We start from the raw sequence: 18,463 nt of genomic DNA, 5'->3' as shown, positions 1-18,463 counted from the left end.
ATGAAAAAGTGTTCAAGTTCACTCATTATAGAAAAAGACAAATTTAAACATTGATATATTTTCTCACAGACAGGTAAAAATTTTAAATATAACAACATTCTGTTGGTGCAGTTGTGGGGAAACCGGCATTCTCATACATTGTTGGAGGAAGTGCAAATGGGCAACAACTTCTCTGGAGGTGAATTTGGCACTTCTTAACAAAACTACACAGGAACTTACTCAGCAATCCTACTTCTAGGACTTTACCCTAAAGATAAATATCTAACATTATGAAGATACATATGCCTAAGCATATTCATTGATACATGCAAAATACTAGAAACAACTTCTGTGACTATTCACGGACGACTGTTGTACATCCATCCCATGTGGTGCTATGCAACTATAAAGAATGGTGAAGATTACTAGGAACTCATCACTTTTGGGGGTGATTTCCAATTACACTGTATTTTGTTATTTGGTTTTGTTTCTCTGATTTTAATGAAATCAAATTGATCAAATTTTTCACTATGGTTTGCTTCAGAAGTTCCTTACACTAAGCCAGAAAGTTGTTTTCTTGTATAATGACATTGTTCTATTTTAACTTTTAGGTATTTAATCCATTTGGAGGCTACCTTCTTGTGTCATGTTAGTAGGAATCCAGTTTTATTTTTCTCTATGTAGTAAACTAATTTTACCAACTAATTTTACCATTTTGTGGTGTGGAAAAATGGCTTAATATTTTTGGGAAGACATTCCTACCCCACCCCTTTTAATATTCTAATGAACTGTGAGCTGTTTTTTAAATTGATACATAATTGACATGTAACATTGTGTAAGTTTAGGGTATACAATGTGTTGATTTGGTACATTTATATAACAAAATATGATTACTACTGTGTAATATCTCCATCATATCACACAATCATGGTTTCTTTTTGTGGTGAGAATATTTAAGATTTAATCTCTTACAATTTTGAAGTATATAATACAGTATTAATATAATCAAAATGCTATGACTTAGATCTCCAGAATGTATCCATGTTCTAACTGCAAGTTTGTGCCCTTTGACCAACATCTTCCCAATTCCTCCAACCCGCAGCCCCTGGAAACCACTATTCTTGTCTGTTTCTACAAAGTTCAGTTTTTTGACATTTTGCATATAAGTGATATCATACAGTATTCATCCATGTTATCCTGAATGGCAAGATTTCCCTCTTTCTCATGGCTGAATTATATTCCTGTGTGTGTGTGTGTGTGTGTGTGTGTGTGTGTGCGCGCGTGTGTGTGTGCCCGCACATGTGCGCACACCCCCTCATCTTTATCCATTCGTCCATTTTTTATCCAACTTAGGTTGTATCTTGGCTATTGTGAATAATGCTGCAGTAAGTGTGGGAGTACAATTATCTTTTTTATATCTTGTTTTTCTCTCTCTCGATACATACCCAGAAGTGGGATTTTCTGTGTCATACAGTTGGTTGTTTTAATTTTTTTGAGGAACCTCCATACTGTTTTCCATAGTGACTGAAGCAATTTATATTGTCACCAGCAGTGCACGAGGGTTGTTTTCTCCACACCCTCACTAATACTTGTTACCTCTTTTCATTTTTTAAAGATTTTAAAATTTTTATTATTAAAATTTTTTGAGAGAGAGAGAAAGAGAGGGAGAGAGAATGTGCACGTGAGTGGAGGAGGGGCAGAAGGAGAGGGAGAGGGAGAATCTCACAGGGCTCAGTCTCACGACCATGAAATCATGACCTGAGCCAAAATCAAGAGTTGGGTGCTTAACCGACTAAGCCACGCAGATGCCCCAATTTGTTACCTCTTTTTGATGCAAGGTGAGGGGATGTTTCATTATGGTTTTTATTTACACTTTACTGATAAGTTGAGCATCTTTTCATGTACCTGTTTGTCATCTTGATATCCTATGTCTTATTTGAAAAAATGTCTGTTTAGATCCTCTGCCCCTTCTTAAATCAGATTGTTTTTAATACCATTGATTTGTATGGGTTTTTCTATATTTTGGCTATTAACCCCTTACCAGATATGTGGTTTGCAAATATCCCCCCCCCCCCATTCATAGGTTGCCTTTTAATTGTGTTGTGTCTTTTGCTTTTTAGTTTGATGTAGTCCATTTGTTGATTTTTGCTTTTGTTGTTTGTGCTTTTGGTATCATCTCCAAAAACACATTGCCAAGACCAACGTTAAGGAGATTTCTTCTGTTTATTTCTAGAAGTTTTATGGTTTGAGGTCTTATGTTTAAGTCTTTATCTGTTTTATCCATTTTGAGTTAGTTTTTGTGAGTGGTGTAAGATAGAGGTAAAATTTCATTCCGCATGTGGCCATCCAGTTTTCCCTACACCATTTTTAGAGACTGTCTTTTCCGTACTAAGTATTCTTGGCTCCCTTGTCAGTATTTGTTGACTGTAGGGACACCTGGGTGGCTCAGTTGGTTGAACGTCTGACTCTTGATTTTGGCTCAGGTCATGATCCCAGCGTCATGGGATCGAGCCCTGCGTCAGGCTCCGTGCTGAGTGTGGAGCCTGCTTAAGGATTCTCTCTCTCTCTCTCTCTGTCCTTGTGTCCTTCTCCACTGCTTGTGCTCTCTAAAATTAAAAAAGTAATAATTAAAAAAATATTAGTTGACTGTATATGCAGGGGTTTATTTCTGGGCTCTCGATTCTATCCCATTGGCCTATGTGCTTGTTTTTATGCCATGCCCGCGCCATACTGCCATGTAGTATAGGCTGAAATCAGGAAGTGTGATGCCTCCAGGTTTGTTCTTTTCAGCATTTCTTAGGCTGTTCAAGGTCTTCTGTGGCTCCATATAGATTTAGGATTGTTTTTTCTATTTCTATGGAAAACGCCATTGGGATTTTGATACAGATTGCACTGAATCTATAGTTGGCTTTGGGCAGTGGGGACTTTTTAACAATATTCTTCCCATCCATGAACACGGGTTCCATTTCTTTGTGTCATCTTCAATTTCTTGCATCAAAGTCTTATAGTTTTCACCCTACAAAACTTTCACATCCTTGATTAGATTTATTCCTAAGTATTTTATTTAGATGCTACCATGAATGGGATTATTTCTTTTTTAGATGTTTTGTTGTTAATGTGTGTAAACATAACTGTTTTCTGTATGTTTATTTTGTATCCTACAAATTCACTGAATTTGTCAGTTCTAGTAATTTTTTGGTGGTATCTTTAGGATTTTCTATATAATATTATATCATTTACAAGCAAAGACAGTTTCACTTTTTCTTATTTGGATGCCTTTTATTATCTTTTTCTTAACTGATTGCTCTGGCTAGGAGTAGTGACAGTAGGTATCTTTGTCTCGTTCCTGGTCTTAGAGGAAAAGTTTTCAACCTTTCACCATTGAATATGATGTTGGGTGTGGGTTTGTCATAGATGGCCTTTATTGTGTTGAGGTGTCTTCCTCCTGTACTCAATTTGTTGAGCATTTTTATCATGAAAGGTTGTTGTGCTTGTCAAATGCTTTTTCTGCATCTATTGACATGATCTTAAGATTTTTATCTCATTCTATTATGGTGTATCTCTTTCATTGATTTGATTTGTGTGTATTAAACCACCTTGCATTCCAGGCATAAATCTCACTCGATCCTGGTGAATGATCTTTTTAATGTGCTGTTGAATTTGGTTTGCTGATATTTTGCTGAGGATTTTTGCATCTATGTCAATCAGGTATGTCTGTCTGTAATTGTCTTGTAGGCTCCTTATATGGCTTTGGTATCAGGTAATGTTGGCCATGTAAAATTAGTTTGGGGTTATTTCCTTCTCTTCAGTTTTTTTGAGTAGTTTGAGAAGGATTGTCGTTGATCCTTCTTTAAATATTGGGTAGAATTCACCAGTGAAACCATCTAGTCCTGACTTTCCTGTGTTGAGAGGTTTTGATTACTGATTCAATCTCCTTACTTAATACTTGTCTGCTCAGACTTTCAATTCTTCATGATTCAGTCCTGGTAGGTTGTATGTTTCTAGGAATTTATCCATTTCCTATAGGTTATCCATTTTGTTGGCATATAATTATTTATAGTAGTCTCTCGTAGAGTATTCCTGTAGTATCAGTTGTAATGTCTCCTCTTTCATTTCTGATTTTGAGTCCTCTGTTTCTGAATCACTCTGGCTAAAGGTTTTTCAGTCTTGTCTTTATTTTTAATTTTTTTAAATATGAAATTTATTGTCAAATTGGTTTCCATACAACACCCAGTGCTTATCCTAACAGGTGCCCTCCTCAATGCCCATCACCCCCTTTCCCCTCCCTCCCACTCCCCATCAACCCTCAGTTTATTCTCAGTTTTTAAGAGTCTCTAATGGTTTGCCTTCCTCCCTCTCTAAATTTTTTTCCCTTCCCCTCCCCCATGGTCTTCTGTTAAGTTTCTCAGGATCCACATAAGAGTGAAAACATGTGGTATCTTTTTTTCTCTGTATGACTTATTTCACTTAGCATAACACTCTCCAGTTCCATCCATGTTGCTACAAAAGGCCAAATTTCATTCTTTCTCATTGCCATGTAGTATTCCATTGTTTATGTAAACCACAATTTCTTTATCCATTCATTAGTTGATGGACATTTAGGCTCTTTCCATAATTTGGCTATTGTTGAAAGTGCTGCTATAAACATTGGGGTACAAGTGCCCCTATGCATCAGCACTCCTGTGGGTAAATTTCCCTTGGGTAAATTCCTAGCAGTGCTATTGCTGGGTCATAGGGTAGATCTATTTTTAATTTTTTGAGGAAACTCCACACTGTTTTCCAGAGCAGCTGCACCAGTTTGCATTCCCACCAAGAGTGCAAGAGCGTTCCCATCTCTCCACATCCTTGCCAGCATCTATAGTCTCCTGATTTGTTCATCTTAGCCACTCTGACTGGCGTGAGGTGATATCTCAATGTGGTTTTGATTTGTATTTCCCTGATGAGGAGTGACGTTGAGCATCTTTTCATGTGCCTGTTGGCCATCTGGATGTCTTCTTTAGACAAGTGTCTATTCATGTTTTCTGCCCATTTCTTCACTGGATTATTTGTTTTTCAGGTGTGGAGTTTGGTGAGCTCTTTATAGATTTTGGATACCAGCCTTTTGTCTGATATGTCATTTGCAAATATCTTTTCCCATTCTGTCAGTTGCCTTTTAGTTTTGTTGATTGTTTCCTTTGCAGTGCAGAAGCTTTTTATCTTCATGAGGTCCCAATAGTTCATTTTTGCTTTTAATTCCCTTGCCTTTGGAGATGTATCAAGTAAGAAATTGCTGCGGCTGAGGTCAGAGAGGTTTTTCCCTGCTTTCTCCTCTAGGGTTTTGATGGTTTCCTGTCTCACATTCAGGTCCTTCATCCATTTTGAGTTTATTTTTGTGAATGGTGTAAGAAAGTGGTCTAGTTTCATTCTTCTGCATGTTGCTGTCCAGTTCTCCCAGCACCATTTGTTAAAGAGACTGTCTTTTTTCCATTGGATGTTCTTTCCTGCTTTGTCAAAGATTAGTTGGCCATACGTTTGTGGGTCTAGTTCTGGGGTTTCTATTCTATTCCATTGGTCTATGTGTCTGTTTTTGTGCCAATACCATGCTATCTTGATGATTACAGCTTTGTAGTAGAGGCTAAAGTCTGGGATTGTGATGCCTCCCGCTTTGGTCTTCTTTTTCAAAATTACTTTGGCTATCCAGGGTCTTTTGTGGTTCCATACAAATTTTAGGATTGCTTATTCTAGCTTCGAGAAGAATGTTGGTGCAATTTTGATTGGGATTGCATTGAATGTGTAGATTGCTTTGGGTAGTATTGACATTTTAACAATATTTATTCTTCCAATCCATGAGCATGGAATGTTTTTCCATTTCTTTGTATTTTCTTCAATTTCCTTCATAAGCTTTCTATAGTTTTCAGCATACAGATCTTCTACATCTTTGGTTAGATTTATTCCTAGGTATTTTATGATTCTTGGTGCAATTGTGAATGGGATTGGTTTATTTGTCTTTCTGTTGCTTCATTATTAGTGTATAAGAATGCAACTGATTTCTGTACATTAATTTTGAATCCTGCAACTTTGCTGAATTCATGTATCAGTTCTAGCAGACTTTTGGTGGAGTCTATCGGGTTTTCCATGTATAATGTCATGTCATCTGCAAAAAGTGAAAGCTTGACTTCATCTTTGCCAATTTTGATGCCTTTGATTTCCTTTTGTTGTCTGATTGCTGATGCTGGAACTTCCAACACTATGTTAAACAACAGCAGTCAAAGTGGACATCCCTGTCATGTTCCTGATCTCAGAGGGAAAGTTCTCAGTTTTTCCCCATTGAGGATGATATTAACTGTGGGCTTTTTATAAATGGCTTTTATGATGTTTAAGTATATTCCTCCTTTCCCGACTTTCTCAAGGGTTTTTATTAAGAAAGGATGCTGAATTTTGTCAAATGCTTTTTCTGCATCAATAGACAGGATCATATGGTTCTTATATTTTCTTTTATTAATGTGATGTATCACACTGATTGATTTGCGAATGTTGAACCAGCCCTGCATCCCAGGAATGAATCCCACTTGATCATGGTGAATAATTCTTTTTATATGCTGTTGAATTCGATTTGCTAGTATCTTGTTGAGAATTTTTGCATCCATTTTCATCAGGGATGTTGGCCTCTAGTTCTTTTTTGCTGGGTCTCTGTCTGGTTTGGGAATCAAAGTAATGCTGGCTACATAGAATGAGTCTGGAAATTTTTCTTCCCTTTCTATTTTTTGGAACAGCTTGAGAAGGATAGGTATTATCTCTGCTTTCAATGTCTGGTAGAATTCCCTGGGAAGCCATCTGGTCCTGGACTCTTATTTGTTGGAAGATTTTTGAAAACTGATTCAATTTCTTCACTGGTTATGGGTCTGTTCAAGTTTTCTATTTCTTTCTGTTTCAGTTTTGAAAGTGTGTGGGTGCTTAGGAATTTTTCCATTTCTTCCAGGTTGTCCAGTTTGTTGGCATATGATTTTTCATAGTATTCCCTGATAATTGCTTATATTTCTGAGGGATTGGTTGTAATAATTCCATTTTCATTCATGATTTTATCTACTTGGGTCATCTCCCTTTTCTTTTTGAGAAGCCTGGCTAGAGGTTTATCAATTTTGTTTATTTTTTCAAAAAACCAACTCTTGGTTTCATTGATATGCTCTAGTTTTTTTAGATTCTATATTGTTTTTTTTCTGCTCTGCTGTTTATTTCTCTTCTTCTGCTGGGTTTGGGGTGTCTTTGTTGTTCTGCTTCTATTTCCTTTAGGTGTGCTGTTAGATTTTGTATTTGGCATTTTTCTTGTTTCTTGAGATAGGCCTGGATTGCAATGTATTTTCCTCTCAGGACTGCCTTCACTGCATTCCAAAGTGTTTGGATTGTTGTGTTTTCATTTTCATTTGTTTCCATATATTTTTTAATTTCTTCTCTAATTGCCTGGTTGGCCCATTCATTCTTTAGTGTTCTTTAACCTCCATGCTTTTGGAGGTTTTCCAGACTTTTTCCTGTGGTTGATTTCAAGTTTCAGAGCATTGTGGTCTGAAAGTGTGCATGGTATGATCTCAATTCTTTTATACTTATGAAGGGCTGTTTTGTGACCTAGTATGTAATCTATCTTGGAGAATGTTCCATGTCCGCTTGAGAAGAAAGTATATTCTGTTGCTTTGGGATGCAGAGTTCTAAATATATCTGTCAAGTCCATCTGATCCAATGTGTCATTCAGGGCCCTTGTTTCTTTATTAATCCTGTGTCTAGATGATCTATCCATTGTTGTAAGTGGAGTATTAAAGTCCCATGCAATTAGCACATTCTTATCAATAAGGTTGCTTATGTTTGTGATTGTTTTATATATTTGGGGGCTTCCATATTCGGTGCGTAGACATTTATAATTGTTAGCTCTTCCTGATGGATAGCCCCTGTAATTGTTATATAATGCCCTTCTTCATCTCTTGTTACAGCCTTCAATTTAAAGTCTATTTTGTCCGATATAAGTATGGCTACACCAGCTTTCTTTTGACTTCCAGTAGCGTGATAGATAGTTCTCCATCCCCTCACTTTCAATCTGAAGGTGTCCTCAGGTCTAAAATGAGTCTCTTGTAGACAGCAAATAGATGGGTCTTGTTATTTTATCCATTCTGATACCCTATGTCTGTTGGTTGGAGCATTTAGTCCATTTACATTCAGTGTTAGTTTTGAAAGATATGGTTTAGAGTCATTGTGATATCTGTAGGTTTCATGCTTATAGTGGTGTCTCTGGTACTTTGTCTCACAGGATCCCCCTCAGGATCTCTTGTAGGGCTGGTTTAGTGGTGATGAATTCTTTCAGTTTTTGTTTGTTTGGGAAGACTTTTATCTCTCCTTCTATTCTAAATGACAAACTTGCTGGATAAAGGATTCTTGGCTGCATATTTTTTTTCTGTTCATCACATTGAAGATTTCCTGCCATTCCTTCCTGGCCTACCAAGTTTCAGTAGATAGGTCTGCGACTACTCTTATGTATGTCTACCTTTGTAAGTTAGGGCCTGTTTATCCCTAGCTGCTTTCAGAATTTTCTCTTTATCCTTGTATTTTGCCAGTTTCCCTATGATATGTCGTGCAGAAGATCAAGTTATGTCTGAAGGGAGTTCTCTGTGCCTCTTGGATTTCAATGCCTTTTTCCTTCCCCAGATCAGGAGGTTCTCAGCTATGATTTGTTCAAGTACACCTTCAGCCCTTTTCTCTCTCTTCTTCTTCTTCTTCTTCTGGAATTCCTATGATACGGATATTGTTCCGTTTGATTGCATCACTTAGTTCTCTAATTCTCCCCTCATACTCCTAGATTTTTTTATCTCTCTTTTTCTCAGCTTCCTCGTTTTCCATAATTTTATCTTCTAATTCACCTATTCTCTCCTCTGCCTCTTCAATCTGTGCAATGGTTGCCTCCATTTTATTTTGCACCTCATTATAGCATTTTTTAGTTCCTCATGACAGTCTTGTCTTTAAAAAAACAAAAACAAAAACACAGCTCTTTTTTTCATTGGTCTTTAATTTTTTTTTTTTTGGTCTCTATTTCATTTATTTCTGCTCTGATCTTTTTATTTTCTTCCTTTTACTAAATTTGGGCATAGTTCTTTTTCTAGTGCCTTGAGGTATAAAGTGAGGTTGTTTATCAGAGTTCTTTCTTGTGTCTTGATGTAGGCTATAAACTTCCTTCTTAGAGCTACTTTTGCAGTGGTGCCTGGGTGGCTGTCGGTTAAGCATCTGGCTCTTGATTTCAGCTCAGTCATGATCTTGTGATTTGTGAGTTTGAGCCCGGCATCAGGCCCTCTGCTGTCAGCATGGAGCCTGCTTGGGATTCTCAGTCTCCCTCTCTGCCCCTCCTTGGCTCGTGTGTGTGCACATGTTCTCTCTCTCAAAAATATATTTTAAAAAATTTAAAAAAAAACAAGAACTACTTTTGTAGTATCCCATAGCTTTTGATTTGTTGTTTCCATTTCATTTGTTTCAGGATACTTCTTGATTTTTCTTTTTCTTCTTTGAGCTATTTATTCAGGAGCATGTTTTTTAGTCTTCATATTTTTACTATTTTTCCAGATTTCCTCCTGTTATTAATTTCTGGTTTCATACCACTAGAGTCAGAAAAGATAGTTGGTATTTTTTCAATCTTTTTAAATTTGCTAAGACTTTTTAAAAAAATGTTTATTATTTTGAGAACGAGAGAGAGTGTGTGTGAGCAGGGGAGGAGCAAAGAGAGAGGAAGAGAGAATCCCAAGCAGGCTCTGCACTCAGCACAGAGCCCAATGCAGAACTTGATCCCACAAAACTGGATCATGACCTGAGTCATAATCAAGAGTTGGACACTCAACTGACTGAGCCACCCACGTGCCCCAAGACTTTTTTTTATGACCTACCATGTGATGTATCCTGCAGAATTTCTGTGTGCACTTGAGAAGAATATGTATTCTGCTGCTGTTGGTTGGCATGTTTGTATATGTTTGTTTGGTCCACATGGTCTAAAGTACAGTTCAAGTCCAATGCTTTCTCCTGCTTTTTTATCTGCATGATCTATTGTTGAAAGTAGGCTATTGAAGTCCCCTTCTATGGTGTTCTCTATTTTTCCCTTCCAATCTGTTAGAATTCGCTTAATAAAATTCAGGTGCTCTGATGTTGGGTGCATATGTATGTGTGTGTGTGTGTGTGTGTGTATACATACATGATTTTTGTATCTTCTTGATGAATTGACCCCCTTACTCTGTAGTGTCCATCTTTGTCTCCTTTTACCAGTTTTGCTCTCCCTTTGCATGGAGTTATCCTCTCCTGCCATTCTTTCACTTTGAATCTATGTGTGTCCTTAAAGCTGAGGTGAATCTCTTGTAGCATATAGTTGGGTCATTCTTTTGTTTGCCTATTTTGTTTTGTTTTGTTTGGGGGGTTAATTTTGTTGTTGTTTTTATCCAGCCAACCTTTAAAAAAAATTTTTTTTAACATGTATTTATTTTTGAAAGACAGAGACAGAGCACTAGTTGGGGAGGGGCAGAGAGAGAGAGAGTGAGAGAGAGGGAGGGAGACCCAGAATCTGAAGCAGGCTTCAGGCTCTGAGTTGTCAACACAGAGCCCGATGCGGGGCTCGAACCCACAAACCTTCAGGTCATGACCTGACCCGAAGTCGGATGTTTAACCAACTGAGCCAGCCAACCAGCCTGCCTTTTGATTGAAGAATTTGGTCTGTTAACATTTACAATAATTGACAGAAAAGGACTTACTTATGCCATATTATTGTTTTCTGGCTGTTTATAGTTCAATTCTTTTCTTTTTGTTGCCTTCCTTTGCAATTAAATGATTTTCTGTAGCAGTATATTTTGATTCCCTTCTTATGTGTATCTGTTGTAGATTTTTGTTTTGGAGTTCCCATGAGGTTTACATAAAAAATCTTATAGATATCAGTGTATTTTATGCTGATAAGTTTAATTTGATCCCATATAAAAAATCTACCCTGTTCTTCTCCCTCCTTTTACATTTTTGAGGACACCATTTACATTGTTTATTGTGTGTCCATTAACAAATTGTCAAAGTTATACCTCTTAATCTTTATCTAGGTGAATCCTTATCTAGCACATCACCATATTAACAGTATTAAGGTATTCTAAATCTGACTCTATGCTTATCTTTACCAGTGCATATTTCCATATGTTTTCAAGCTACTAATTAGCATCCTTTTGTTTCAGCTTGAAGAATTCCTTTTAGCAATTCTTATAATGAGTTTAGTGCTGAGAAACCCCTTCAGCTTTCGTTTATTAGAGAAAGATTTTCTTTCACCTTCATTTCTGAAGGACAACTTTGCTGGGTGAAGTATTCCTGGTTGGCAGTTTCTTTCTTTCAGCACTTTGAATATATCATCCCACTCTTTTTGCCTGTACGGTATCTAGTGAGAAATCCACTGATAGCCTTATGGGGGTTCCCCTCATATGATTTTTTTCTCTCTTCCAGCTTTTAAAATTCTGTCTTTCATTTTAGACCATTTCATTATTCTTGGAGAACATTTTGGGTTGAAATTTTGTGGTGACATTACTTCATGAAATTGGACATCCAATTCCCTCCCTGTGTCTGGGAAATTCTCATTGTTTAAGTTTTTCATTCCTTTCTCCCTCTCTTCTTCTGGGACGCCAGTAGTGCATACTTTCTTTCCATTATGTCCCGTACTCCTGTAGGCTTTCTTTTTCCTTTTTTCTATTTGCTCTTCTAATTATTTAATTTCAACTGATCTGCTTTCTAGCTCACTGCTCTTCTATTCAACTATGCTGTTGAAACTATTGAATTTTTCAGTTCATTGTGTTCTTTAGCTCCAAAATGTGTTTGGTTCTTTATGTTTTCTCTTGGTTGAGCTTCTCATTTTGTTCTTGTATTGTTTTCCTCATAGTTAAGTCGTTTATGTCCTCTTTTGTAGCTCTGAGCAACTGTACTACAGTTATTTTGAATTCTTTGTCAGGCATTACCTGCATCTCCATTTTTTGGGTCCAGTTACCGGAGGTTTACTGTATCCCTTTGGTAGCGACCTGTTTCCCTCACCTTTCCAGCCTTTATGGACTGATTTTGGTTAGGAAAGCCTTTCACCTGCAGATAGGGGCACACTGGATCATGCTGTGACCCAGGTCTAGTGGTGCAGGGCAATAAATACAGGAGTACATGGCAGTAGTGGGTCCAATCGGGGCATGATGTCTCTTTGGCTCATGTCACTGGCATGCACACTGTTGACAACTGTGTATTCCTTGATGAGCACTATTGAGCTTCTCAGACATGCCTGTAGGGCCAGTGAGTAGCTAGGGACCAGGACAGGCAGCATTGGTGGCTGGAACCAAAGGTGTGCACACACTTGATGTGAGGGGCCAGCTATAGGCACCTATGAAATGGCAGAGGTGACTTGTGGACAAAGTTGTAGCAATGGGTGTCAGAGCAGACAGAAGGGCTGAGGCCAACTACAGTCTCCCTGGCATTGACAGAACTGAGTGCCTGCTGTCCTAGGACTTCACACTGTACCCGTGGGTATGCATGCTGCAGTGGAGGTCTGTGACAGGGTTCAGGTTGCACAAAAGGTGGGGGGCACGCAGGTTCTCAGCTGAAGGGAACAGCCATAGCTACAGGTGGGCATGGTGGTGCTGGCCAGTAACACAAGGCAGGGCTTGATCTTGACATGCAAGCAGCTGCTGGGGCCCCATTGCTGGTGTGCCTGCCAGTGGCTGCGCTGGCACTGGAGGAACTAGTGACAGACGGGTGTGGTGATGCTGGCCAGTGACAGGAGGCAGGGCTTAGTGGTAATAGCGTCAGTTTCCTGGTTATGATAGTAGTAGGGTGGTTATGTAAACGTTAACATTAGGGAAAGCTGGGGGAAGGATATATGGAAACGATTATTTTTGCAGCTTTTCTGGAAGTTAAAAATTAGTTCAAAGTAAAGCTTTAATAAAGCTTAAAAAGGGGGAGGGGGATTATACAGAGAAACCAGTTAGTACAACTGTGATTTTTGCTTTTTCTTCCCCAGCTGCTTTCCGCTGTTTTGGGACACGGTGAGCAGGCACAAGTGTAAGAAAGTGACTGAAGTCTAGGACACATTCTCTGAAGCTGGGCGAGCTACGTGTCAGTCTAGGTCATCTGGGAAGCAGACACGGACGGAATTGGGAGCTCAAGATTTCTTGCAGGAGGGAAGGGGCGTGCCCCGGCTGTGTGCGGCCATTGGCTGGGGGCTGGCTCAGAGGAGCTCGTCCTCAGCTCACACCCCGGGACAGCTGGGGATCGGGGCTCACCTCTTAGTCTCTGGGCTAAGCACATTCTGCTGTGTGATGGCACTCGTGCCCTCGGCCCCTGAGGAGTCCCTCTCCTTAGTGTTCCAGGAACACTTCACTTTGTGAACCCCCTTCACTTTGTGTGGAAGGTGGGAAGAAACACGGGTTTCCTCAGTTCTACAGCAGGTGCTGCTCTGACCCTGTACGGAGAGACCAGACAGGCAGAGGGGAGCAGGCTGGGCCATCCGGCTGGCAGAGGGCTCTGACTGAAAAATCATCTTCTTGGCTGGTGCCAGTCGGACACAGAATCGGCTTAAAAGCAAGATAAAGCCTAGAGGAAGGCACCCGTGGGAGCTAACTAGGAAATCGCAGTGAATTGATTTTAAGTAGCTGCAGCTGTGATTAAACTATTTTTAGCCACAGGACTCCACCGGCTTTCAAAACCTGCTAATAAGAGCCTCACTGTAGCCAGCAAGTAAAACCCGCACAAAAATTTAGCTTTTCATTTGACAGCAAGAATCTGCTTAGTTAGGAGCTGGCTTAAAAGGCAAACCCAAGGAAGGGAACACTTTCCACACTTCCGAGTTTAAGACAAGTTTTCACACCTGTCACTTCTGAAAACAATTCATTTACTGAATCTGTCTTTTGCCGCTCTCTCAGTATCATGTATGCATTTTGGGTAAAACAAATCATCTCACCCCCTTAATTCAAAAAGGCAGAACTTGCTATATATATCATCCGATCCCGTTTAGCAGTATTCCCGCCCGCCCCCGCCAACCCTGGCTCATCATCTATCCCGCGAGAAGTCGTCATTCCTAGAGCCTGGATGGGCTTACCGGGTCCACAGCAGCTGCAGTGACGGCCAGGCCCGCCGATGCTGGGGCCCGGACTTCCCACTGTTTCCTGAGGGGCCAAGGGCAGCCCAGAAGGGGAGGCCCCGGGAGCAGCTACGGGTGAGGCTGGTGAGACGCCACGGTGATCTCCTTGACCGAGTCTCAAGGTGAGTAAAGGAGATCTGCAGGTGGGAGAGGCCTGTGAGCGGAAGGGAAAGGAGAGGGACTCCGGGGGACAGAGGGGCCGACTGGTGGCAAACACGACAGAGTCTGGAGTACACAGGAAAAGCCAGTCCGTCTTTACTGTAGTGAGTGCAGGATACAAATAGTTTACAACAACCTCTAGCATTTTCTTAACCATTTGATAAAAAGTTCACTATAATATTTATTGTATAATGAAGAAAAAACAACACATTCAGGGAAAAATTGAGATTAACTTATTTTTCTTAAAAGGTTCATCTCAAGGATGGCAACAAAGTCCAGCTTGTGCCGCCAAACGGTTTTACGTGATCAAACCGTGTACAGCTTCTTGTGTGAACTGTTGACTACAAACATTTACCAAATACATAAATCTCTTTTTAAAAAAGCCATTTTAAATATAGCAAAGCAGTGTCTTCTTGCACAGCAAAGTGAAGAAAGTTTCTACAGAGAAATAAAAGTTTTACATTTGTAAAATCTTTTTCACATTCTACTCATCTAGCTTCTCATGATCCGACGCCAGGAGTTTTCTGGTTCCTTATTTACTATGTATTTCTTGTGCGCATGATGGTTAATCGAGAAAATATGTTAATGCTTTGTTAGCTGTCCTTATAGGTAAAGGAAATGGTAAAACATATACTGTTCTTTTAGAACAAACCCCTGATTTAGTCTCGAACACAATGGACAGAATTAGGGCTCAAAAGATGGAGTTTTGATCGGGACCATCTGCAGACATACGATGGTGGCTCTGCTCTCAGTGTCGTGCCGGGCGGCGCACGGAGGGAAACTGTACTTCAACCAGTGCGGTGTACTCTAAGCTTTTTTTGTTTTTGTCTTTTAGTAATAAAATACTTCATCTGAAGGATAAAATTTTCTTGTGATGGTGTCATACAAAACACATGAGTCTAAAACGGTAAGAAAAGTCGGTTCTAAAGAAACACCCTTCGTGTCTTCCCCGCTCTGAGTTGGTTTCCACCAGGAGATGGGCATGTGTATGTGTTTGTACATGGTGTCTGGGTGAGGGGTGTCTGTCAAGTCCGTATGCTCCACGTCTCACTGGGCATACAGGAAGAGGGTTAACAGTCAAATATTCACTTCCTGAAAACGGAATACATTGTTACTTGGTCAGTGTAATTGAAATACAAACTCCGAGCCTTGTGTACTATTATTTTAGAAAACAGTAGTTGTACTGATTATAAACCTGCATAGAAAGAAAGACTATTGAGATACAGTCAGAAAAGCCATCTCATAAGGCACACAAGAAAATAGACAGTAAATGTGAATGTGTTAACTCCTATTCCAATGTACAGCAGAAGTTCATGAACATGCATAAATAATAACGAAAGAATCACTTAACACTTTCAAAGCTATAAATGGTTTACAAAGTGGTAAGGATCATCTTGGAAATTCAGTGTTGGGAGACTGTCTTGTTTCAATTAAGTGTGACCTTATGAAGAAATGTGCCTGTATGTAGTTCAGTAAAAGAAGTACATTTTAACGAAAAACTAATCCTTTCTGAGGACAAGCCAAATGTCTATACTGATGAGGAGACGGCACATCACCCTCCCTTTTTTGGCCTCTATCAAAAATTAAAACAGAATTCCATTTTTTTTTAGTTGTGAACGCCACAGGTTTATCCTGTACCTAATACCTATGTGTCAGTCAGGAAACCTGGCTGATGATTTGTCACAAATAGCATTATGAGGAAATTGTCAAAAGGAAGGCAATTTAGGGGGAAAAGCAAAACATAAGTAAAAACTGTAGGTAGCTGCTCAATATTAAGTGTAAAATACAAAATAGCAGCAACTCTTAAACCCTTATTTTGAGTTTCTCAGGAAAGGGAGTATTTAAAAAATCTATGATGAAAGATATACAGGACTTTGAATTTTGTTTGTGGCACAAGCCCAGGAAACGCACGAACCTGCTATCACGCCTTCGCTGTCTTCCTGCAGGAGGAGTAAGGCCTTGTTCAGAAGCTAAGCTGAGTGCAGCACGGGCTCCATTAGGACGGCAGGCCGTGCCGAGGATCTGCCCACGAGAGAATTTCTCCCCACACCAAAGTGTCATTTCACTGCACAGAGAGTTCAGGATGGTAGGATTTTGTAACCAGCTGCATCATTCGATTTTAAAGGGTCAAGGAAGAAAAGATCCCTTCCCCCCCCAGAATTATTTCTCCCTAATCATTTACCACTTATAAAACCTTTGTGCTCATCTACTATTTTGCCATGATCTCTAATATTAGTTAAATTAGGTCAGCTTTTTCTACTATATTTTTTTCCTCACAAAAGGCAAGTTTTAAATAATGCCTTATAAAATCTGTTACAACACATTTTATATTTATGCAAGATGAACTTAACACCAGTTTTTTTTTTTGCCACTTTGCTATTTATGTACACATATAAAATATATAATGATGCTCAACCCATACAGCACAAAGATTACAATGTAACATCACACATTCACCACCAGTGAGGGGAGAAACCCCTTTATACAATCCTCCGAAAAAGACTGGGCTAATAATTAAAATCCAAAGTACAGTATATTTAACAAAATAGTAAATATTAAACAGTGAATACTCTACTTGATAAGGATCTCGCCTTTTCCCCCCAAATTGGCGGCAATCCACAAAAATATACTTTTTAATCTGGTGACCATACAATACATAGGTACTTACATCAAAGGTGATAATATATTTAAGATGCTATATACACAAAGAGTTTGGCTCAACTTTTAATTTACATATAGAATAATAAGTGTTCATGGCTTTTTTTTTCCAAGGTTCTGCTTGCAAGATATTTTTGTTTTGTTTTTTTTCCCCTCTTAAAATAAAACTAAAAAGTTAAAACAAGATAAAGCTATTCTCTTAAAAAAAAAGTTACAACATACAGCTTTGGCTTATATAAATAATTCATAGCAGAATGTGTTCAAAAGTAGTGAATATAATTTTATATATAGTCATCAATTCATAAGGGTGTTTTCTTTTCTTTCATATAAAATATACATGAGCTAAAATCAGTTTCTTTAAGATATGAATGTAAAAAGAAACTTCTGACATAGTCCAATTATAACTTAATATATTAATTTATTTTGTTAATGCTCTATATTTCTAGGCTAGTATTTTCTGAATATCTCATGCGTGTTTTCTACTCTCTCTCTTTTTTATTAGCTAAAGATCACTTCTCTGACCCAATACATTTTTGCACGTGCAAAACAGTTATGTGTGGGGCTTTTTTGTTTTGTTTTTTAAAATATCAACAGCCCTTCCCATGCACCCCTCTGCAACAGAGACCCATGCCAGGCTGGGTAATTAATATAAATGACATTTTATGTACAGTATTGCTTTCTTGGTTCCTGCTTTTCTACTGCTCTGTTCTACAAAGCATTTTTCTTAAGTAACTACAGTCACTGCACAGTTAAATAAAACAAGTAGGGGCCCTCTAGGTTTCTGCAAGCTAGTGTGGGAGAATCATATATGGGTACACGTTTCTCTGCAAAAACTGGTTATCTTATGAAACAAGTAGTCCAAGGAAGTGCCAGACTAGACTCCGCCTACAGGGTGCTTTGTTTGCCATGGGACGCACATCTGCAGATCTACGAGGCAGGTAAGTGCCTGATTCCGTATGTGACACACACCCACACATACACACACTCACGCCCACATACATATATATATATAAAGGGATATATATGTATGTATGTACATATAAATATATTTAACTCATGTCCTTATTTACCAATTTAGATATGTAGGGCAGTTCACTGCAGTAACGCCACGTACAAACACCAGCCCGGAAGCCTTAGGTCACCCACGCGTCCATCCTCATTCGCTTTACAGAAGGGCTTTCTCTGTCTTCACTGTTCGGGGGTCGGCCAAGCACAATTGGAGAGTGGAAGTCGCCCCGCGGATCCTCCCGGTCACTACCGTCGTAGGAGCTGCTCGAGCTGCTCAGACTGTCCACGGGGGAGCGCCCCATTTCCTGCCGGGGCTGGGGGGGCTGGGGGGGCTGCGGCTGTGGCTGCGGCTGCTGCTGCTGCTGCTGGAAGCCTGAGGGGGTCATTCGATCCCGGGGAGGTGAAATTGGTTCTGACTTAATGTTGATGTTTTGGTTGGTATTAATGGATAAATTCGAACCCTGAGATAACTGCCCTCCAGCACTGAAGGAAGAAAAAAAAAAGACGTTAAGTGGTTTGTGAGCGCAG

General features: G+C 39.3%; 2 protein-coding genes across 17 annotated transcripts in view; one reads left to right on the top strand and one right to left on the bottom strand.

Moving 5' to 3' along the window:
* LYSMD4 (LysM domain containing 4) overlaps nt 1-13,657 on the top strand; it is a 43,435-nt gene extending 29,778 nt beyond the window's left edge. For all 6 annotated transcript variants that reach the window (XM_042941149.1, XM_042941148.1, XM_042941146.1 and 3 more), the window contains one exon: nt 12,992-13,657. The gene's annotated coding sequence lies outside the window, so the exon portion shown is untranslated. The remainder of the gene's footprint in view (nt 1-12,991) is intronic.
* Nucleotides 13,658-17,110: 3,453 nt separating this feature from the next.
* The window catches only part of MEF2A (myocyte enhancer factor 2A), a 163,138-nt gene continuing 161,785 nt past the window's right edge, over nt 17,111-18,463 (bottom strand). For all 11 annotated transcript variants that reach the window (XM_042941138.1, XM_042941140.1, XM_042941135.1 and 8 more), the window contains one exon: nt 17,111-18,418. In XM_042941138.1, coding sequence (XP_042797072.1) covers nt 18,061-18,418 — 358 coding nt within the window. In that variant the 3' untranslated portion in view covers nt 17,111-18,060. The remainder of the gene's footprint in view (nt 18,419-18,463) is intronic.

The sequence above is a fragment of the Panthera leo genome, chromosome B3, assembly GCF_018350215.1.
Source record: "Panthera leo isolate Ple1 chromosome B3, P.leo_Ple1_pat1.1, whole genome shotgun sequence".
Lineage (NCBI taxonomy): Eukaryota > Metazoa > Chordata > Mammalia > Carnivora > Felidae > Panthera > Panthera leo.
This window is presented reverse-complemented; position numbering and strand designations above follow the sequence as displayed.